The 22605-nt window shown below is 47.9% G+C and overlaps 1 protein-coding gene across 1 annotated transcript in view; it reads right to left on the bottom strand.

Moving 5' to 3' along the window:
• PLPP4 (phospholipid phosphatase 4) overlaps positions 1–22605 on the bottom strand; it is a 147416-nt gene that overhangs the window by 7446 nt on the left and 117365 nt on the right. Inside the window, exon 6 of the mRNA XM_001924179.5 lies at positions 5094–5264. Within this exon, the coding sequence (XP_001924214.1) occupies positions 5094–5264 (171 nt within the window). The remainder of the gene's footprint in view (positions 1–5093; positions 5265–22605) is intronic.

Here is a 22605-nt window from a genome sequence, read left to right as displayed (position 1 = left end):
CAGGCAGAGATTGGAACATGCGGCCACGAGTCAAGGAACACCTGGGGCTCAGGAAGCCAGAAGACGCAAGGGAGGGCCTTTCTCTTGGAAGGTGTCAGCGGGAGGGGTGGCCCCACAGACCCCTGGACTTTGGGCTCCTGGCCTCCAGAACCACGAGACCATGTCTATTCTTCTAAGCCACTTGGTTTGTGGCACTTAGTTACAGCAGCCCTAGGAAATTAACCCAAATACCTGCTATGAGTCATGCCAAAGAAAGAGACAAATGCCTGCCCCCGGGGAGATTATATTTTAGTGCAGAGCTCCGCACATGGTGTGAAGCATTCTTTACGCGTTGTCTATAGCTGCTTTCACTCCAAGCCAAGTCAATTATTACAAGAGAGACTGTATGGCCCACATAAGAGCTGAGATTATCTATCTATCTATCTATCATGACCTCACCTGTGGCATATGGAAGTTCCTGGGCCAGGGATCAAATCCAAGCTGCAGCTGCCACCTATGCCACAGCTGTAACAACAGCTACAGTCAGGTTCTTAACCCACTGGGCCATAGCAGGAACTCCCTGAGATATTTATGACCTGGCCCTTTACACAGAAAGCATGTAGATGCCTGTTGTAGCAGGTAAGAATGGACAATAGTCAATAAATGGTAAATGACTTCATTCATCAGATGGTGGTCAATGAGCAAAGTGAAAGACACAGGGAGTGGGGGATGGTCTGTGATTTCAGCAGAGTGGTCCCCACAAGATGCCTTCACCCGCTTGAGCTAAGAGTAGGAGGGATGCGGGGAACCAGCCACACACACATCTGAGAGAAGAGCTATCCCAGGCACAGGAAAGGCCATGCCCAGGCCCTGGGGTGGGAAGGCAGGGCCATGAGCAAGGAGGGAAGTAGAGAATACTAGCAGAGAGGCAGGAAACGAGGGACCAGATCTTGCAGCCAGTGCAGGACTGGGCTTTGATGCTGACAGCAAGAGGGAGTCAGTCACCACCCACTGGAGGCTTTTGGCAGAGGAGAGGCTTCGCGTGGGTCAGGGCTTGAAAGGCTCATTCTGGCTGCAGTGTGAGGGGCGAAGGAGGCAGGAGCGAGAGGCTTCAGCCATAATCCAGGCAACAGGTGATGGTGGTTTGGACGAGAGTGGGGAGAGGAAGTTGGACTCGGGAAATACTTTGAACATAGAGCCAATAGGGGAAACCAGAGCATCACAGAAAGCAGAAGGGAGATTCCCTGGAGTAAAATGAAGCCAGGTTGTCAGAGACTTGGGAACAGCCAACAGGCATCTTCCCTGGGAACTAAGCAAAGAGGGAATAAGGCATAAGTGGAAGAAACAACACACTCCTGTCACTTGCACTATACTTGTCCACTGCCTGGAAACCATCAACATACAAGACTATGAGTCGAGGCAAAAGAGGGTGCAGTGGGGTGCCCCATTCTTTCTGTGCATTTTTCTCGATGTTCTCCAGTATGGGAATCCTGTGAGCTTTAATGCTGAAAACACACAGTTAATCACAAAGGTAAGCCCTTTGTGAAGCCCTGGCTTTGCAGTCGGCATCACCCATGAGTGCACCAGCTTCCAGTTGACCAGGAAGCCAGCGTGTCACAAAGACATGGAGAATCTCAGCTGCACAGAGATTAATCATCCATCCAGTGGTTTCATTTCTGAAGTCCTACTGTGTGTTTCAATGTCACTCTCATCCACAGCCTGTGCCCTCCATTTTCCTCACTTAATAAAACAATAGACCCATGTGTTTGGAGTGGAGTTGAGAAGGCAGGAAGAGCCAGAAGGGTGTCGATAACAGAAAAACATCACAATAATGAACAGAGCAAGGCCTTTGAGATGAGGGGTTGTTTACTGGCTCTGACTATGTAATTGAGTAACTGGATAGCTTTCCACATTAGGCACAATTGCTTAAGTCAAAATTGAAATGCGGTCATAAAAATCTCATAATATTAATGCTGTTAACGAAAGTCTATACTGAGAGGGGTTCAGGTTTTGCTGCTGCCTTTGGGGCTTCACGTCAATTCTCATCATGATGGATGGCCCCTGCCCACGGTCACTGGGCAACCCAGTGCCCCAAAGAAAAGCAACATCTTATTTCTCTCAGCCAGGCAGCCTGCCTCAAACACCCACATACCCAGCAGCCGCACCGTCCAGCCCTCCTCCAAGCGGGAAACCTAGACGGCCTCTTTGATTATTCCTTTAATACTAAAGGAGTATTGAATGAGTAAAATTGTCCACTCATTGAAGACTGCTGCGTCTTCACCTGGAATAAGGGAAAGAAAGATGGAGCTGAGGTGTGATTAGGTCAAGGTTTCTCAACCTCATCAGTAGACACTTGGGGCTGGATAAGTCTCCATTGTAAGGGAAGTGCTGTCTTGGATGCTGGATGATGTTTGACAGCGTTCCTGGATCCTACACACCAGATGCCAAGAGCAACCACCCCCACGGCCACCCCCAACGGGGAAGACTCAAAAGCTGTTTCCAGACATTGCTAAATGTCCCCTGGGGAGTTCAGTCACCCCCACTGAGATCGCTGGTGTAGACAGTGACAGACGGCCTCCTAAAGGGGAACTCAGGTGAAAAGAGCCTGACTCGGAGCCCATCGGAAGATCCAAGGAAAGACACACTCTGCTCCCGGCCGATTCTAGGGATACAGACTGAGCAGATGATGGCACAGCTGAACAGCTAGTTGGGCCACATCCATGAGCTGTACCAACTGATGCACATTTGGTTTTGGCTGCAGGAGTCTATCTACCATGATGCAATTTTGGTCTGTCCCCCCTAAGTATGGTCCTAAACATTACCAAACATAAATTCCCTTGTTCTGCTTCCACATCAGCCCAGAGAGCATTAATATTCTCCCTCTAGTGATCTGAGTTCCTTTCTGTGCCAGTTGGATAGGACGGGGCTGAAGCCCCGTTGCCAGCGGGCCTTGAATGCACCAGCTGCCATCACGAGGCCACCGTTTTCCTAAAGCCAAGCACCATGAATCTTCATTCTTTCATAATGCGCTAGCCACGGCTCGGTAGGGAGTCACAAAAGAGTATTTACAAGAGGCCAACCTCATGTCTTAGGTTTTTAGGACAAAATCACTACACAAAGGCTCTTACTACCTTCCTAGATAAAGCCCAAATCTCTTCAAGTCTGAAACCCTTAATCGGTTCTCTGGATCCAAAGCAGCTGAATAAAAGTGGAAACCAGGGATTCGTAGCTTACACACAGACCATGTTCCGAAAGCATGTCTGCTTCTCAATCAACGGTTTGGGAAATACCAACACATCTTTCTCTAGAAGTGGGGCGCTAAGCCACGACGAAGCTAATTTGTATTTGTATAATGCGTTTTCAGTTACAAAGTACACGCAGATCCATTATTTCCTTCTGCCTATGAAACAGCTCTGGGAAATACTGGGGGATTACTGTTGCCATGTTCAGAAGAAGGCACTACAGTTTACAAGGGATAAATGAGAAGCAGTCCCTAAAATGCCATCCAGCCCACAACAGGCCTCATGGGGAAGTGCCCTAATCACAGGCGCCACAACGATTGTTGGAAAATAGCCCCATTTCCCAGGGTTCAGTGGGCGTGTGCCCCTGTGCTGTTGGCTCGGTGATTCTTTTCCTGCTTCCCTTATTATGTAGCCTCACGTTACCCAGAACTTCATCCATGTCATAGATACAAGCAGAGAACAAGGGAGGGCTCAGGGGCCAGCCTGATGGACCTCTTACCAAGCACCCCCATCAGCAGGGCATCCAGATCCCGATCAGTGCTTGAAGCCCCCACCTGTCCAGACCACGCATCAGCCTCTCTTTCCCCTGCACCCTTCACCCTCCCCCGCCACTCCCCGGCTGCTGTTGTAGGCTCATGATACCCAGAGCGTGAACTGCAGGAGGGTGGAGAGGAGAGCTGAGGTTGGAGAAAAAAGATGAGAAGCCGAGGAAGCCCTGGGAGGAGCAGGAGGCCCCTGGAGAAGATGGGGAGAGGAGCCCCCACCCAGGAGTCCCCCTCACTCTGGACTCAATTGCTGCCTCACTACCCCGGACAAATGCCTGGGAGGAAGTGAGAAGAGGGCAGTCCTACAGGGCAGCTGGCTGCAGAGACAGAAAAGGGGAGGGAGGGAGGGTGACAGCAGTGGTGCCTGGTGACAGCAGGTGGACAGGCAAGGAAGAGGAGGCACAGGCCATGGACCGATCGTGGAAGGCCACTTGTCCAGGGAAGTTGGATTTAGGCAGTTAATGTCGGCGTGCTTGCCGAAAGCTGACACGGCAGAGCTTCCATGGTGCTTCTCAGACCTCATCAGAAATAACAAGCTTGCTTGTTAACAGTGCAGACTCCTGGTGCCCTCGCCAAACCCACCCCCAGTCAAATGCCTGGCTAAGAGTGGCCTGGTCAAGGTAATCTGAGGCTTGGCTTTGGGGAAAGAGCCCTGGACCCTGTGCTCCTGGAGGCTGCACCCCCGTCTCTCTGACGTCCTGTGGACACCACCTCTGTCTCGGCTCCCCTTTTGCTGTGGCAGATGTCGCTGCGGTTCAGGCAGCTGATCCGCAGAGGGGCATAGCATGGTTTAGTTTTATTCCAGGAACGAGCCCCTCCCTTGTTCTGTGTTCGTTTGACTTTGCACAGATACCTGAGGACTGACACATCCAGGTGAGCCTCGCCCAGCCTTGCAGTGGCTGCTGGCAGCCATCTCCTTTGGAAGAGCAACCATGGTGAAAAATTCCTCCTTGTGGGATGAATGTGCGATGTGAAACGAGCCAGCAACCACTTGGCACTAAGTCGGAGGGTGGAGGCAAGGGACCCAGCAGGGAAGTCGCATCTGAGCCTGTGACCAAGGGCCTGCCATCAAGGCAGGACTCCAGTGGCCTATTGGAGCATGAAGGGGGAGGAGCTCCAGTTCTGTCCCCAGCAAGGACAGTAGGAAAGCCAGAGCTCACCTGAACAGGTGCATTTCCTTTAAAAATGTGTCTGCTCTGTCATTTCAGCCTCCTCTGATTTCTGACAGTGGGCACTTTCCAAATAGATGCTTCCCCTCCGCCCCCAATCCTTGCAGGAGAGGGGCAGAGACTGCGAGGGCCGGGGTGGGCCCTGGGCAGGAACTCACCTTGCCAGTGATGCTTGTAGTCGCACATGCGGGACAGGGCGATCATCATGGCACAGTACAGGGGCAGGATGGCCGCGCAGAGCCTCCAGCTCTTCCCCCGCCCACTCTCGGTGAAGCAGTGCAGCTTGCCAGCCAAGTAGAACGTCGTGAAGCCCAGGCCTGAAAAGGCAACTGCCAAAGAGAAACAGCAGGTGTTACCCAGCAGGTGGTAAGTGGCGGGGACACAGGGCCCCCCGAGCCTCCGGTCTGCCACCTTGCACACCCGCAGGGCCGAGGCCATGTTGTCACAAGGCACCATCTAGGCAATGTGTGTTCTTGCTGGGACCACGCTGGTATGAATCTCTCAACAGGGAGAACGACCTTCCAGGCTTGCATGGGATCGAAATCTATTCTATGTCATTCGTGCATTCATTCGTTCAGCAGTGATTTAATGGAATCCACGGTGTGACAGACAGGCACGGTTCTGATATGGGGAATGAAACGATGCATCAGAGGTTGTCTCTGGTCTCAAGGGGTCAGTCCAGTGGAAGGACATGGCCATGCTGACAGAGTTTTAATACAATGTGTTCAGTTCCTACAAGAGAAACCGTGTATGGAGAACGAATGACTGGGATGACCGCTTAGCTTTGAAGGGGAAGGGAAAGCAAGAGATTTGGGGCCTGGTGGCATTCAGGAAGGTGGGACCCGCAAACTCTGTGGAGGAGTAAGTTTGACAGAGAAGCCAGGGATGACAAATTCCTTGTTTTCTCTTAGAAAGTGTGGTTATTAATTTTTAGAATTACAAAGAGAACTCACGGGCTTGCTAAATCCCTTGCCAAAAGTGTGGAGTCAGGGAATATGAGCCCCAAGCCGTTCATCTAGTCAAGTTTAAACTATAGTTGAATTCAGTGTTTTTTGTTTGTTTGTTTGTTTTTTGCATTTTAGGGCTGCACCTGCGGCATATGGAGGTTCCCAGGCTAGGGGTCTAATGGGAGCTACAGCTGCCAGACTATGCCACAGCCACAGCAACGCAGGATCTGAGCCACATCTGTGACCTACACCACAGCTCACAGCAACATCAGATCCTTAACCCACTGAGTGAGGCCAGGGATCAAACCTGCATCCTCATGGTTCCTAGTTGGATTTGTTTCCACTGCGCCACAACGGGAACCCCCGGTTTTTTGGGGTTTTTTTGTTTTTTGGTTTTTGTTTTTGCTTTTTTAGAAGTCAGTGAAATTTAAGGTAGGTCGGTCTTAAAAACCCTGGCTACACATGGAGTCACCTTTCAAATCTGGGAAGTTTTATATGTGTGGCTGAGTCACTTTGTCGTACAGCAAAAACTGGCACAACATTACACATCAACTATAATTCAATAAGAATAATATTTTTAAAAGACAAACCTGGAAAGTGTTCAGAATTACTAGTAGTCAGGCTCATTGTTCAATATTCTGTTTACACTGGTCTGGAGTGGACCCTGGTGTGTGTGTGTGTGTGTGTGAGTGTGTGTGTATGTGTGTGTGAGAGTGTGTGTGTGTGTGTGTGTGTGTGGCATGTACCCTCAGGTGATTCTAATGGCAGGAGTGAGTTGAGATGCTTTGGTGGAAAGCAGGGGCTACAGCTCCCACCTTCTCTGGCCACCAGCCTGTTTAAAACCTTCCTCTCTGAGAGGCAAAGCTCCTGGGTAACCAGCCAACATGGTGATTTTGCAGAACGGGCCTGGTGCCAGGACACTAGGGACTTTGAGAGACTTCCTAAAGCCCAGGGAGCAGCCTCGGCAACAGTGACTTTGTCACAGATGCAGAACTTGAGGCCCAGCCCAGACCTACTGAGTTAGAATCCGCATTTCACAAGATCCACAAGTGAGCTACGCACACACTGAGGTCTGAGAAGGCCTGGCCTGCGACATACCCGCCCTCTTTACAGGACTTCTCTTGAGAGTCCATATGAACAAAATAATACCCAACCATGAGAGGATATTCTGCTCAAAGTTATTTGAAATAATGGAATAATGTAAAGTGATTGATACAGAGGCAGAGAAAAGCAAACTGGGACGTGTCTATTCAATGGATTCTGGTGCAACCATGGAAATTATTCTGATTATATAGCACTAAACACAATACTTAGGCCATAAAGTGACAAAAGCAGGCCCCTAAATTGTAGCTTCCAGACACTCATGGCCATAGTACATAAAAGTGAATAACCTGCAACGTTAACAAGCTGTCTCTGATAATAGTACCTTTTTAAATGGGATTCTCCCAAATATGAACTTATAACCACAGTGGAACTTTTTTAGCAATCAAATTAAACAAGGTAATGGAGTATTTTTTTTTTAAACAGAATATTAAGCCAGGTTTATGTCAGGAATAAAAATGAAGCACTTCAACACTTCTGAATAAGGATTTACACTCAAATAAACAGCAACACAGTGCCAACACATATTGACTATCCTGTTACAATCACAACTCTGCAGAAAAGCTCACTGCCTGCGTCTGTTGTTGATGTTTGCTCCGATGAAGGGTATTAGATGACAGTCAGGGTGTTCCAAAGTGGCCCCATTGGGCCACCATCCCAGCAAGCCCAGCGGCTTCTTAATTTCCCATCCTTGTCCATGCGGATGCCTTCCTCACTTACACTCTGCCCTGAGGTACCAGAGGGGGAGGCAGAGGCTGAACCCTTGGCTCTGGTGGGGACTGGCCTCATTCTAAGCTCGTACGGGAGGAGTAATGGACTTTGTTCAAATCAGACAGCTTAGCAAGTCTACCCGCCTAATACTGCCACTCCATTATACAAGGGGCTTGAGTATCCATAGATTTTGGTATCCTCGGGGGTCCGGGAACCAGTCCCTGAAGGATACCAGGGAGGACGATACACTGAATGGGGACAGCACAAAAGATCTGCCTTGGGGCTTTGTAGAGTTGAGGATGAGAGTTTCTAAGATTTGAATCAGAGGAGAAACAGCCCTGGAGGTTGCCTAGGCTCCCAAAAAAGTCCATGAGCATAGGGTGGATGTTGAGCAGGAATTTGCACATGTTCCCCTTTAAAAACTGGTTTGGGAGTTCCCATGTGGCTCAGCTGGTTAAGGATCTGGTGTTGTCACTGCAGTGACTTGGGGTCAATCCCCGGCCTGGCCAGGAACTTCTGCATGATATGGGTGCGGGAAAAAAGAGAAAACAGAAAAAAAGAAAAAAAAAAAAAGGTTTGGAGACCCTAAGACAGTAAGTCCCCACTCAACAGCCAACAGACCTGAGCCTCTGGGCACATTCCATGAGATGGACAAGGGAAGGGGCTGCTGAAAACCCTCCAAGGTCAAGACATGGGGCAAGGGGTTCAAGGCCAGACCCTTGGCCTCCACCTGGTCACCTCCTTGCCCCCAGGGGCAAGGTCTGCCAGCTCTGGCAGGGGGCGTGTGGCTCATTCTTTGGAGAACAGGTAAAACATATTCTCTTCCACGCAATGGGACTCGAGCTGCAGGTTTTCCAAAATGGTGAAGCGTCTGCTTCTTTGAAAAGGTGGAGAGATTCAAAAGTGTTTTAAGGGCTGAGTTTAATAGCCCAGATCCTGTGGGCATCCAGCAGTAGCTGGTCTCCTTTGACGCATTCTACTGAGCAGTATTTTCAAGGCAGCTCTGGGCACCCTTATTTGTCTAGCTGACATGAGAGACTGCAATTCCATGCTCAACCTTAGGCTTGTCACTTTCTCACTGATATTTATACCAGGTATTGAACCAGCATAATGTCCTTGGGCAAAGAGCTTCTGAGGCTCTTCCTTCTGGCCCGCAGGCATGTTCCGGCTGTGGGCAGCTCAGGTGCTTTGCCAAAATTCCTGCTTTCCCAAGTATTATCTGCATAAGAATTAGGCTCTGTGGGCGTTCCCCCTATGGTACAAAGGGCTCAGCAGTGCCAGGACAAAGGTTCGATCCCCGGACCAGCAGAGGCCACAGTGGGTTAAGGACCCAGCGTTGCAGCAGCAGCAGCATAGGTCACAACTGTGGCTCCGATCTGATCCCTGGCCCCAGGCATTCCATATGCCACAGGGCAGCCAAAAAGAAAATTAAAAAAAAAAAAAAAAAAAAAAAACTAGGCTCTGCCATACCGTATTGAATGCATAGGATCCCACAGTTTTTCTGCCGCTTCCTCTGAACTAGAGTTTGGCACTTGGCATCTGCTTCTATATGAACTGAATCATGAACCACTGCAGCTGCTGAGCCTCAACACCCCTGGAAGGAGCTCAGGGTGGAGAGCAGGAGTGAGGGGCTCTGTGCTTGGGAAAACTGGCTGAACAGGTCTTTGGATAGTTAGATATTTTCAGGAGAAGACTTTATGGGCCCAATTATTGCATCTCCTCATATCCAGAAAAGCATTAAAATCTGTCATGGTGACGTCTGCTCCTCGAGACTAGCCGTAAACTTCAGGAGAACAGCAGCAACCTGCTGCAAAACTCATGCCTGGTTGCATGTACCTCCCCCTCCAGCAAAATCACACATACACCGACCTTCCCCCGGCCTCTGGGGAGTGGTTTTTCAGAGCTCTCCGAAATGCTGCTTCCCAGGCTATAGTCCTCCTTCTGCCCCAAATAAAACTTAACTCTCAACGTTTAAGTTGTGCATATTTTTAAGCTGACACCTCCTTCCAGTGAGGCTGGGGGTTGGGGACCAGATGTAACCTCCCCATGAACCTTCCAGCTCGGAGATCCTGGGACTTAGCGACACTCTGATTCAAGGTCAACTGGGAGAAAAAGACAGCAGAAAGGTCTTGAAAGAAATGCCTTCCAACTCTAGCCAACGATACCCTCTCCTCTTCTCAAAGACACACGTATTTGAGACACGGAGGGGCAGTAGACCTTTTATGCTAGTGAGGACCTAGGGGTAGGACAGTCACTCCAAATAACTACCTTCCCCTTCGGCATGGCCCTGGCTTCCAGAACGATGAGGAGGTAAAACTGAGAACTGAGCATTCAAAGACACAGACATAGGCAGAGCACTAGACATTTTTGAAAACAGGGATTGTAAAATAGGATAAATGCATTCATATTTTGCTGACATCATGATTATTATTTTTTGTATAGCCGCACCTGTGGCATATGGAAGTTCCCAGGCCAGGGTCAAATTTGAGCTGCAGCTGCGGCCTATGGCAGGGCAACACCAGATCTGAGCCACATCTGCAAACTACATACACCGCATGTGTGGCAACTTGGGATCTTTAACCCACTGAGTGAGGCCAGGAATCAAACCCATATCCTCAGAGAATTAATGTCAGGTTCCTAAGCCGCTGAACCACAGTGAACTCTGCTAAACTCTTAACGACAGAAATATGATTCGGACAGTCCCAAGCCAGAGGGGCAAGAGAAAGTTGATCTCCTGGGGGCTCAGAACGTGTTTATTTGCTCTCCAGGGTTTAGAACACACAGCCACACCCACACACACAAGCACTCACAGTGATTGTGGGGAAAAGCATATGCCCCCTGCTTTCAGAGCCTGTGGCAGGTTTTCTTGGCTGGAAGCAGCTGATTGTAAATATTTCTGTGTTGATCTGGCTGTGAAGAGATGCTCTTGGAGCCTCTAAACTAGGCGTCAGATGAAAGTGGGCGGCACCTCCTCTGTTCCTAACACTTTCAGGGCTCGCTTGGCTGTCATCAAGGAGAGTTGATAAGCAAAGCATCGCAATATAACTTGCTGTCCATGTGTTCAGGCACGTCGCACGAACAGGGTTACCTGCCCACCCGGTGATGCTGAAAGGGAATCACTGATTTGTCTCTCCAGCTACATAGATGAACTGTCATAGGGTCACAACATTTCCTTTGCAAAACAAACACACAAACAAACAACAACAACAACAAAACCACAAAAAGTCTATTTACTGGGCCAGCTGAGGTGAAAGGATATGATTTTGCTTTTCCCTCCCCAGGCCACTTTTAAACCAAGTGGAAGAGGTTTGGACGCCAACAATGGCAAAAACTAAGACAACTGCTACCCCCAAAAGCTTTACAAATAAATGAGATAAGAATCAGGGGGACAGACCCAGCTTTTTTGTGTTGTATTCTTCACTCCTGCTAATTGTAATAAATTTCCCTGGATACACTGATTATTCCTGGCACCCCAAAAGGAATTGTGTACAAATTTCTCATCATATGATGCTCAAAGAGTTAGCATCTTCTCCCCCAAGAGGGAGAAGGACAGTACCCGGGTGGCTGAATCAACCTGAGGGTTGAGGGGTGTTCTGGAGGGAACACCACTGCATCCTCACCAGACCATCCAAAACCAAGGATGCAGGACAAGCACACCTGGTCAGTACCTGGAGACCCCTTACAGGCAGGAGAGTGCTGCTGGGGATCAGGGATCTGGGAATCCAACTTGGCTTTGCCCGTAATTGAATATATGACCCTGGGGAAGTCACTTTCCTCTCTGGGCCCCAGTTTCATCTATAAAATAAGAGGCTGAGCCACAAGTGGTTGGGAAACCGAGCAGATAGGGAACCTGAGTAAAGCAGTTGGATGTTAGCATCATTTTTTTGCACCTGAAAACTCTCTTGGTCTATCTTCTGTTGCTCCTCTGTTGCTGGTTTCAAGAAATACTTCACTTTCAGAAAAGAAATACTTCACTCAGTTTCAAGAAACACTTCACTTTCAGAAAAACTCAGCTGTTCACTTGCGATGATAAACAGAGGCTAAGACCTCACTGCTGGGCAACAATTGGGAGGAGTGAGGACTGAGGCAAAGTAGGGAACATGCACTGGCTTAAAGGTGCAGCCCTGCGTCTGCTCGAGCTGGGGTCTTCCACGTGGAAACGTGGGCTCGGTATTCCCAGAAGTTTTGCTCTTCTCACAGAAGAGGGAAACCCCAATATGAATGAGAAATGTCTCCGTTTAAAATAGTAACAACTCCTCGAGAAGAATACAATGCAGACCAAATGAAACTCAGTTATGGACCAACAGGGCTGGGGCTGTGGGCCCGGTGGGAGAGCTTCCTGAAGTCCTGGCCTTCCTGTGCTGACGGCCCCCTGCTTAAAGGACCCCCTACGCCTGAGCTGAACGTCATGCACGTCAATGCATTCCTCCTCTCCATGCCAGAGCAAAGAAGCACTTAACAAGTTGGGGGTGATTTTGTCTAAACCAATAGCAACAACAAATTACATTATACAGAGACTGGGGAGATTGAATAATCCATGCAACCATGTGCTGTTGAAGGATGCAGACTTTTCAGGCAAATCAAGCACACGGGACACTTGACACTGCCACTTTTCTCCCATACGAGCTCCCTTCTAGGGGCCTCAGTCTCCTCATCTGTGCAATGGGTTTTGGAGCACTCACTCACAAAGCCATCCTGAGGCTGAGTTCACAAGGAACTATAAAATGCTTAGTGTACTCACTCCTACCCCTGCCAGCTGCTGCAGCTGCTGCTGGGCCCGATCCCGTTCAATAAAGTTCCTTCCTCAAAGAAAAGCCTTCCCAAGCTCTACTCTTGCATCTGCAGCTCTTCCATTATATAACTGCATGCTTGCTTACAGAGAATTCTGGAGCAGGGTTCTCAGCCTCTGATATTCTGCAGCCCCCGCGGCTCTCAGCGATATAAAATACTCTTAGCTGGTAAATGAAGGAAATTAGACTCAATGAGAGGTGCCAGTGGAGATGCTGTCCTCACCCGACTTTGCATGTGCCCAAGCTCTCAGGTGAGAGGGTTAGACAGCCAGGAGGCCATTCTTATGCCACAGGAGCCATCATGTAGTGTCTCTCCTATAATTTCCCAGAAGCGAGCTTCACCATGTTGAAACCTAGTTTTGCGACCCACATTCTAAGATCTGCAGCAATCTCCTTTCATCCATTTTGGAAAGTGAAATCTCTTAATAACATAGCACAAATTTAATGCATATAGCTTGGCATAAGAAAGCAAGCAGAATGAACATCTTGTCTAGAAGGAACCATGAATTGAGAAACTCAGAACCGGAGCTATGACTAAGAAACTAGCCCTTTTCAGAGATTTGGGACTTCAAACATAGTTTCAGTTATTCATTCCTTATGAAATAACCAGAAGATCATTAGCCTCTGATTTAGCGACCAAACCAAATTTTGATTAAAATTACAGAATAGGCTTAATATCCAGTGTAATTTTTTTTAAAAAAAATCTCTTCTCTCTCTAATCCAGTGATGAGACTATTTTGTTCTGATGTAGGAGATAAAAAGTCTATCTCTGCTGGAATGAAAAGAATTCTCAAAATCTCTGAAGTCTTTTGAATCTCACCCCAATGATTTTTGGAATTTCTTTTAAAAACAGGAGTTTGTCACAATTAGTATAATTCAACAACCTCAAAAAGCATAAATTAATTCAACTAGATAAGTTAGGGGAAAGGATTTGTTTCCTTATGTATCTTTTTTTTATATATAATGATTTTTATTTTTTTCCATTATAGCTGGTTTACAGTGTTCTGTCAACTTCTCCTATACAGCATGGGACCCAGTTACACATACATGTATACATTCCTTTTTCTCACATTATCATGCTCCATCATAAGTGACTAAATAGAGTTCCCCGTGCTACACAGCAGGGTCTCATTTCTAATCCATTCCAAAGGCAATAGTCTGCATCTAATAACCCCAAGCTCCCCATCCATCCAAATCCCTCTCCCTCTTCCTCCCCCTTGGCAACCACAAGTCTATTCTCCAAGTCCATGAGTTTCTTTTCTGTGGAAAGGTTCATTGTGCCATAGATTAGATTCCAGATATAAGTGATAACATATGGTATTTTTATTTCTCTTTCTGACTTACTTCACGCAGTAGAGAGTCTCTAGTTCCATCCATGTTGCTGCAAATGGCATGATTTTGTTCTTTTTTATGGCTGAGTAGTATTCCATTGTGTATATATACCACATCTTCCTGACCTGATCATCTGTCAATGGACATTTGGGTTGTTTCCAAGTCTTGGCTATGTGAATAGTGCTGCAATGAACATGCAGGTGCACGTGTCTTTTTCAAGGAAAGTTTTGTCTGGATATATGCCCAAGAGTGGGATTGCTGGGTCATATGGTAGTTCTATATATTGATTTCTGAGGTACCTCCATACTGTTCTCCACAGTGGCTGTACCAGCTTCCATTCCCACCAACAGTGCAGGAGGGTCCCTTTTCTCCACACCCCCTCCAGCATTTGTTACATGAGTTATTAATAAATGATGGCCATTCTGACTGGTGTGAGGTGGAATCTCATGTAGTTTTGATTTGCTGATTTATCTTAATTATTATCTACACACAATTCCTTTTCTTTGCATGTGGATAGCTACGTGGAGGCCTCGATGGTCTGTAGACTCCACGAGGGCAGGACTTACGCTGCCTTCTTCATCTCCATATTCATAGTCTTACACACTGATTTGCACATAGTAGGTGCCTAATAAACACTTGTTAAATGAAAGAAGGATGTGCCTTCTTTATTGCCACCCATGCCTTCATCCCTTTTCTCAACACCTATTTATAATGGCTTCTCTAAGCCAAGGATTTGGGGGGCCCCATTGATAGGAAGATGTAGAAGACACAGTTCCTCTCCTGGGGTAGTTTTATTTGCGGGAGGAAAACTAGAGTAACAAGAGCTCCATGGAGGAAATAAGACTGAAGTCTGGAGACAGACACAGGAAAGGGGGATACAAGACAACCTCAGTTATCTGGAATCCAGAGGGAGGAGGTTAAATTCATTCATCCCTGCAGCAGAGCTGCCTGTGGTTCTAGGAATGGTCGGAAAGGCCAACAGCCTCAGGTAGAATTACTTGCTCTTGTAGCATCTGCCTTAAGATATAGTAAGAATTGCTATGCTGGTGAGAAGCTGAAAGCCACCTTCTGGAACAAAGGAGACTGAGTGGGTTCTCTGCACCTCGGGAAGGCAGACTGAGTTTGAGGCTGTTGAAACCAAGGCCACTGGACTGCCCAAGCCAGACCCAGAGGGATGGAGAGAACCACTGAAGGAAGCCAGGTAGCCAAGAAGCCCTGACAGATACAACCTCAGAGAGGTAAAGTGTGAGAACCTACAGCTAGTCAGAGGTAGGGCTGGGGACTAAGCACAGGTGAGAAGTGTGTCTGCAGTACAGCTGGATGGACCCAGGTAGGCATCCTGACCCCACCACCTCCTGCCTGTGTGACCTAGGGCAAGGTGCTGACTGCTGAAGCAATAAAATGGATAAACCAACAGCTGTCCATAGAGCACGTGAGAAAACCAATGACGGAGTGTCCACAGCACAACGGACAGAGTGCCTGGCACGCAGTAGGCCCTCAGTTAAAATCTGCTCTCTTTTCCCTTTCTTCTTCTTTTTCTACCTATTACGTTCTTTCTCAAAACCATGCTACCTCCCCAAAGTGTCTGAGAACATGAAGAGGCAAACGTGCACACAAAGATAACAGAGATGTGAGCCCCAAGGCACCAGGATGGCCCCAGGACCGAGACACCAAGAGGGCGTCTGCGTCTGTTGCCATGAGATGCCTCACATCAAGAATAGCACCAGGTGCATCTCGGGTACTCAAGTGAATGAACAACTTAATAAAGTGAAGGATGATATGAAACCTGGACCAGGCAATGTGCACTCCTGGGGGCTCCAAGGAGACCCTCTGAGGAGCATCCCTTTTCTGCCTCACAAACGCCTACTCACCCTGCAAGACTCCATTTAAATGACTTCCCGAGGCCTTTTCTGGCCCCACCAGCAGGTGGAATGGACTCTGACCTTGTATCTGTCCTTGGTAACATTCACACCTCTCTTCTCACTGATGCGATTGTCTAGCGTTCATCTCCCTTCTTGCAGAGTCTCAGCTCTGTGAGGGCAGAGCTGTGTCCCCTGTGCCTGCCCTCACCAGGCGCTCGATAGACGTAACACTGAATGAATGGCTGATGGCCTGGTAATCAAGGAAGGCTTCCCAAGAGCAGAAGGCAGGGACGCACCCCGTGGAGGAGGAGGGTTAGAGGCTGGCTTGGCACAGCACTGGCTCAGAATAGCGTGGGGGAGCGAGGTGAGCTGGGCCTTCACTGAATTCTTCCTTATCACCTCCCATCCTCCAGATGGATACGAGGTGTGTGTGTGTGTGTGTGTGTATACGCGTGTGTGCATGTGTGTGTGTCTCTCTCTCTAACACACACATACACACACACACTTCCTTGGGCTCTTCCTACAAGGATGACCCCAGAGTCCTCCTGGAATCTTCAGAGCAAGAGTCCCTCTGTATCCGGAGACTATCTGCCAGACACCTGGGCTGGATGCCAGGGAACAATGTGAGAAGCTACAAAATGGGAAGCAGAAGCAGATTCCCAGGGTCTAAAGCATGGCCAGGTGGGGTGGTGTTTCAATGAGCGAGAAAAGAAGGTCAGTGGGAACGGCCTCCTGGAGCAGGTATCAGGAGGGGCTCTAGGGCAGCCCTCCTGAGTCCAGTCTGTCCAGGAGTCCGGTCAGGGGTTTATACCCTCCTGCCATCTGCCAAGAGGCATCAAACGGGGTGTCCCAAGGGGGAGACGGACAAAACGAGTCACGCACGAGGCAAACTCCTCTCTCTAGGTACTCTCGTCTTTGAAAGCATTCGGGAAATCATAGTTACTATATTTCTGAAGGTTCACAACTGCTGAAAGGCATGTGAGGAAAAAAAAAATGTTGTTTTTGCAAAGTCTTGAAGGGTGACGAAGGGTTTAAAGTAGCCGTTCCTGACCCCTTACGAGACTCTCGTCTCCACCTGCCCTGCTTCCTGCGGTATGTTAGGAGCCTGCATTTGACAGTACATGAGGTTAGTTGAGGAACCAGTGTCCAAATTTCGATAAAAAATCCTTTACTGGCGTCCTTAAGAGGACAAGACACAAGGAGACCCCTTGCCCTGTGGAAAAAAACGTTAAGGGCTATAAGGACCACAGTCCTTGTAATCCCATTGGGTAAGCTTAGGGAGCGCCCCTTGAATTACAAGTCCATCCCATTAAATTGTATTCCTGGCCTTCTACCCCTCGCTATTTTTAGCCAGTTCAGCACCCCTTGGGCTTTAGGCCAATTGATACCACCTCTTCTACAACTGCAGCCTTGTCCCCTGGGCTGGGCTCGGTCACCGTTATATTCTTCTCGTCAAGTGATGCCCGATCCCGTTAGGAGTCCTTTAAAGGGCTCGACTAATCTGATTCTTTATCATTCCTTTGCTATGACCTCAAATGGAGCTGTGGGGGCAAAGGAAACAGACCTCTAGATGTTAAGACCTCCCTGCGCTGTTCCCATGCCTGGGGAGGTGGGGGGAGAAGGAATTCATAACTCGTATTCATCCCATTTAAGCCAAGTGTTTCATCTCAGAGCCCGGACATGCTCAGTTTTGCTTTTTGCTGTTTGCTTTCACCCTGGTTGGAGAAATCCAGTTTACCCATTAACTGTGGCTTAGGAACTTTCCTAAAATCAACAGAGGGCATGTCAGAGCAAACATCCTAGGATTCTGAAACTCAGGACAGTAGCTGCATGTCTGGGTTTCCTCACCTCTGTCCAAAGGCAGGTGATGGGCAGGGGATGACAGGAAAAGAGGCCACACTGGTAAGGAGTGGTTAATTCCTAAGACCGGATGGACATCGGACCACTGAGGTCCAGCTGCTCCGTACAGGAGAGGGGACACCCTCACATAGCCCAGAAAGGACAACAGGCAGTGCACGCTGGCCTTTTCTCTTTTTCAGATAGAAGCCACACCCTCGAGCCTGGTGCATGGCTCCATAGCAACTCCTCTGACATGTGCCTTAAAAAACAAACAAACAAACACACACACACAACCGGGAAACGTTTGACCCTCAGACTCTGAGAAAGAAATATTTAATTTTCTTTTGCACGAAAGCCTGGCCACTATATAACCTCTCAGATGGGGAGCGATGGCCGTCTGAAGGCTCTCTGGATTATAACACTATTCTCCAATGAGACCTATTGTGTCGACGAGGAGCGAAATGGTCAGAGGTGCCTTATGTTCAGATCTTCTTTACAATGAGGAAGACACTACACTCAGAGAGGCTTCTGGACTTCCCCAGGGTGTTATGCCAACTCTCTCAGGACCTAGGTGCCCACCATATCCCGGCCCAATTGGGTCAGACCCTCCCGCGGTTAATCAGCCTTCTCCAAGACTGCCCAAGGCTCCTCCTCGCCCCCCTCGCGTGCCCTCTTTACTCCCTTTACAAGAGGTGGCAAACAGAGAATGGGGACCAATACGGGTCCATGTGCCCTTTTCACTTCAGGACCTAAGGCAGATAAAAACAGATTTGGGAAAACTTGCTGATGACCCAGATAGATACACCGAGGTCTTTCAGGGTCTCACACAGTCCTGTGAGTTAGCCTGGAAGGACGTCATGCAATTACTAAACCAGACATGGACTCTAAGTGAAAAAAACAAAGTCTTAGGAAATTCTCAAGGCTGGGGAGGTGAGACATATGCTCTAAGTGCCAGAGACAGATCAGGAGAGGAATGAACAAGATTCCCCACAGGGGGTCAGGCAGTTCCTATGAGTGACCCCAACTGGTCTGCTGAGGAGGGGGATAAAGACAACTGGCAGAGGAATCATGTCACTACTTGTATAGTTGAGGGACTAAAAGCCACACGAGCAGAGCCAAAGCCCGTTAACTACTCCAAACTATCAGAGGTTTGTTAAGGGGAAAGGGAGAGTCCACCGGCTTTCTTAAAAAGACTCAGAGAGGCCTTGAGAAAGCATATACCCGTGGACCCAGAATCAGTGGAGACCAGGTAATTCTTAAAGGCAAGTGCATGACTCAGTTGGCACCAGATATACGGAGAAAACTCCAAAAACTGGCTTTTGGCCTGATCAGGGCCTGGAGCATCTCCTTAGAGTAGCAACTCAAGTATATTATAATCGGGACCAGGAAGAACGAAAGGAGAACAAGAGGAGAGACAGAGAAAAGGCTGAGGCTCTAGTTACAGCGCTACAGGGAGTCCACCTGGGAGCTGCCAAGGCGAGAGGATGAGCCAGAGACCTAAGCCCGGAGCCTGTGTCCTCTGCAGCAAAGAGGGACCCTTTAAATGGGAATGTCCCAAGGCTCAGACCCCAGCACCCAGGCCGTGTCCCATATGTCGGGGAGATCACCGAAGAAGGACTGCCCCCAAAGACGAAGGTCCCCGGGGTCGACCCCACAGGCCCAGGATCCAGACTGATGGGACCAGGGGCTTTCCATATTGGCCCCTGTCCTCATCACCACCCAGGAGCCCCGGGTGACTCTAAATGTAGGAGGACAGCCTATCAACTTCCTCCTGGACACGGGAGTCCCCTTGTCAGTCCGCCTCTCCAACCCTGGGCCCCCCTCAAAGAAATCTGCCACTATTCGTGGTATTTCTGGCAAGCCGCTTACAAAATTCATTACACAGCCTTTGAGTTGTGACTGGAAGCCCATTTTTCTTTTCTCATGATTTTCTGATTGTTCCAGAGCCCAACTCCTTTTAGGAAAAGACATTTTGTCAAAGATTAAAAACCTGCTCAACTTTAAATCCTGCAACTTTTCTTCCTGACTCACTAAATCAGAAAGTTAAACATGATTGTCACCAGATCTTAGCTGCTAATTAAGCAGCCAGGGAGGATTTAAAGGATGAGCCTTTATCGAATCCTGATCTCATCGTGTTTACAGACAGCAGCTCTTTCATTGAAAAGAGAAAATACAAGGCAAGATATGCAGTTGTAACTCTATATGAGACCCTAAAAAGTGGACCTTTGAAACCAGGAACAAGTGCTCAATTAGCAAAATCTTTTTTGTTGTTTTGTCTTTTTTTTTTTTTTTTAGGGCCGCACTTGTGGCATATGGAGGTGCCCAGGCTAGGGGTCCAATTGGAGCTGTAGCTGCCGGCTTACACCACAGCTACAGCAACACCAGATCCGAGCCACATCTGCGACCTACACCACAGCTCACGGCCACGCCGATCCTTAACCCACTGAGCGAGGCCAGGGATCAAACCTGCATCCTCATGGCTCCTCGTCGGATTTGTTTCCGCTGTGCCACAATGGGAACTCCTCAATTAGCAAAATTAATAGCATTAACTAAGGCATTGGAATTGGGGTCAGGAAAAAGGATAAATGTTTACACGGGCTCAAAATATGCATATCTAGTCCTCCTTACACATGCAGTACGTAACCTGGAAAATATTCAGTATTAAATTAATATCATATTAAAATTGAAGTTTGTTGATCTAGTTAATACAGACATGTCATTATAGTTATCAACACTAAGTATAATATCTTAGTGTATCTAGGTTTAACAAAAGTCAAATGAAACCCTGAGATCGGTTACCAGACAGAAAAACGAAAGGTATTTAGGACAATTAATATGTTTAGTGCCACGCTGAGATGTTCTCTATAAGATAAACGTGCGTTTTTAAAAAAATTATAAAAGACAGTCCATGGTTGCTTTCGAAAAGCAGAATGTATGTGCTTCCAGTAAAGAAGGAATGAAGAATGGAATTGCATTTTCTTAACGGAAAAGATAGTCTTTCTCTCGTTGCTCTGGATGGAAAAATAAGGGGCAGACTAATGGATACAGAAAGTGATGCAAAGTGTCTGGGAAGTGGATACTGAGAAAAGAATTTTGTGCATGGTGGGGACTAAGTTTAAAATAAATTTAATGGAGTAAATCAATTTTAAAAGTAAGGGGGTGCCATAAACCACAGTCTTCACAGGGACAAAAGGTAATTTTCAATTATACACTGTCCAAGGAAATATTTGTATATATACAAATATTTCATGACCAGCCAGAGAAATCAGAAAACTCATACAGGTTATAGGTATTTTAATCAATTTTATCAAATATGGGATCAATATATGTGGATCACTCCTGAGAAGGCTTATTTAACCCAGCCCACGTCTATTTTCTGGGAGCAAAATCAACATTACATGCTAGATGGGCCAGATCGGTGTTCCACGGGTATGATTACTCAGCAGCGATATGTGTGCCTTCATTGGGAACCACTGACATAATGCCGCAGGTGAGAGCCTTAATTAATTTTACTTAACAAGCTCTTAACAATACTACAAAAGCTACTTCTACTCTAAATATGGAACAACAAATAAGAAAAGCAGTGCTACAAAACCCAATGGCCTTAGACATACTCGCTGCAGCTCAAGGAAGGACCTGTGTTATTAGAAAATCTGAATGTGTATATTTCTGATTATTCACAGCATGTGTCTGATTCCCTGTGAGCTCTCCAGCAGCAGATTCTTGGGATGTCGTCTCCAGCTCCAGCGTTTGGAGCTGCCCCCCGGAACCGGTGGACCTCCTCCTGCTGGTGGAAACATTTCTCACCACGGTCACCACTGTGATCTCGACCCTCTTATTCAGACCCTGTATAATTAATTGTATTTCTTGCTTCATTACATCCCGATTAGAAGCTATCAACCTTCAAATGGTGATGGAAGGGGTACCCAGTGTACTGTGTTGAATCCCACTCAAGCATCCCAGGAGTGGAGACCTAACTACTTTCCCCTAATGATGCTCCTTTTTAGTAGGAAGCAGAGCAGCAGTGGCCCCTTTTCCCCACAGTTAGAGTCTCCAACTCTAGAAGGGGGGGGGGGGCATTGAGGCAGAATATTGACTCAGGTAGTCCGTGTAGGAGCATGGGCTTTGATGCCTTCTTTGGTAGGGCCACTGATGAACATTTGTGGCTTAAGGGCTGCAGAGAGCAATTCCCCGCAGGCCTTGTTGTATTATAGAAAGTGTGCCTTCCCCACAGGTGTTGTTTACTACAGGAAATGTGCCTTCCCCCGCATGGACCTTGATCTCTAACCCACTCTTCAACTGATGGAAAGGCTTGAGAGGAAGGGGGACTTGGTCTAAGGGAAGAGAAGGACAAAGAAACTAGAAAATTTATGGGACATTTCCACCCCTAAAACCCCTATTGGATATTGGACAAGGACTGACATAGGTAACTGGGCAAGGCCAATGGACCCCATGTTGGTTATTCCCCTCAACCATGTTGGTTCCCCCCCATTTTAAGAGATACAATCCCTATAGGACAATAGAGAGCAGGGCTCTTCTCCCTGCCTCCCAGCAGCCCTGGGAGCTGTTTGCTTTCCTGTAGTAAAGACTTTGCTTGCTTGCTGCCTGTGTGTTCGTGGAGTTTACTCTTTGACTGCGTGGACAAGAACCTGGATTCTGGTATCATCTTTCCGGCTTCACTAGGACCCAGCACACTGCCTGGCAGGACACATGGTGACTGAATGGATATATAAATGGTGGAAGCCATCTACTCCTTTCTCAGACATAACTTGACTCTATTAAGTACTGGCAACAGGCCAAGGTCCTTGGGGACAGAAAGACATATATGACCATGAAAGGTCATGTCTTTCACCCCCGCCCCCCATTTCTAGACACTACCTGAGCCAGATGAGATTTCCACCTCATGATGGAGATGCTGCTGCTGCCCTGTTTGCGAATGAGACATGGGGAAAAGAAAAAGCACCCCCAAAAGCTCAAAATTACTCTCAAAGCAAATGTCAGAGGCAGGAAATGGCAAACAAAAAAAGTAGACTGTACACTCCTTGCCTAACCCCAGTTTGCATTTCCAAAGAGGATTTTATTCTGAGA

The sequence above is a fragment of the Sus scrofa genome, chromosome 14, assembly GCF_000003025.6.
Source record: "Sus scrofa isolate TJ Tabasco breed Duroc chromosome 14, Sscrofa11.1, whole genome shotgun sequence".
Classification (NCBI taxonomy): domain Eukaryota; kingdom Metazoa; phylum Chordata; class Mammalia; order Artiodactyla; family Suidae; genus Sus; species Sus scrofa.
Note: the sequence above shows the minus strand (reverse complement) of the source record. Positions and strands in the feature narration are given on the sequence as shown.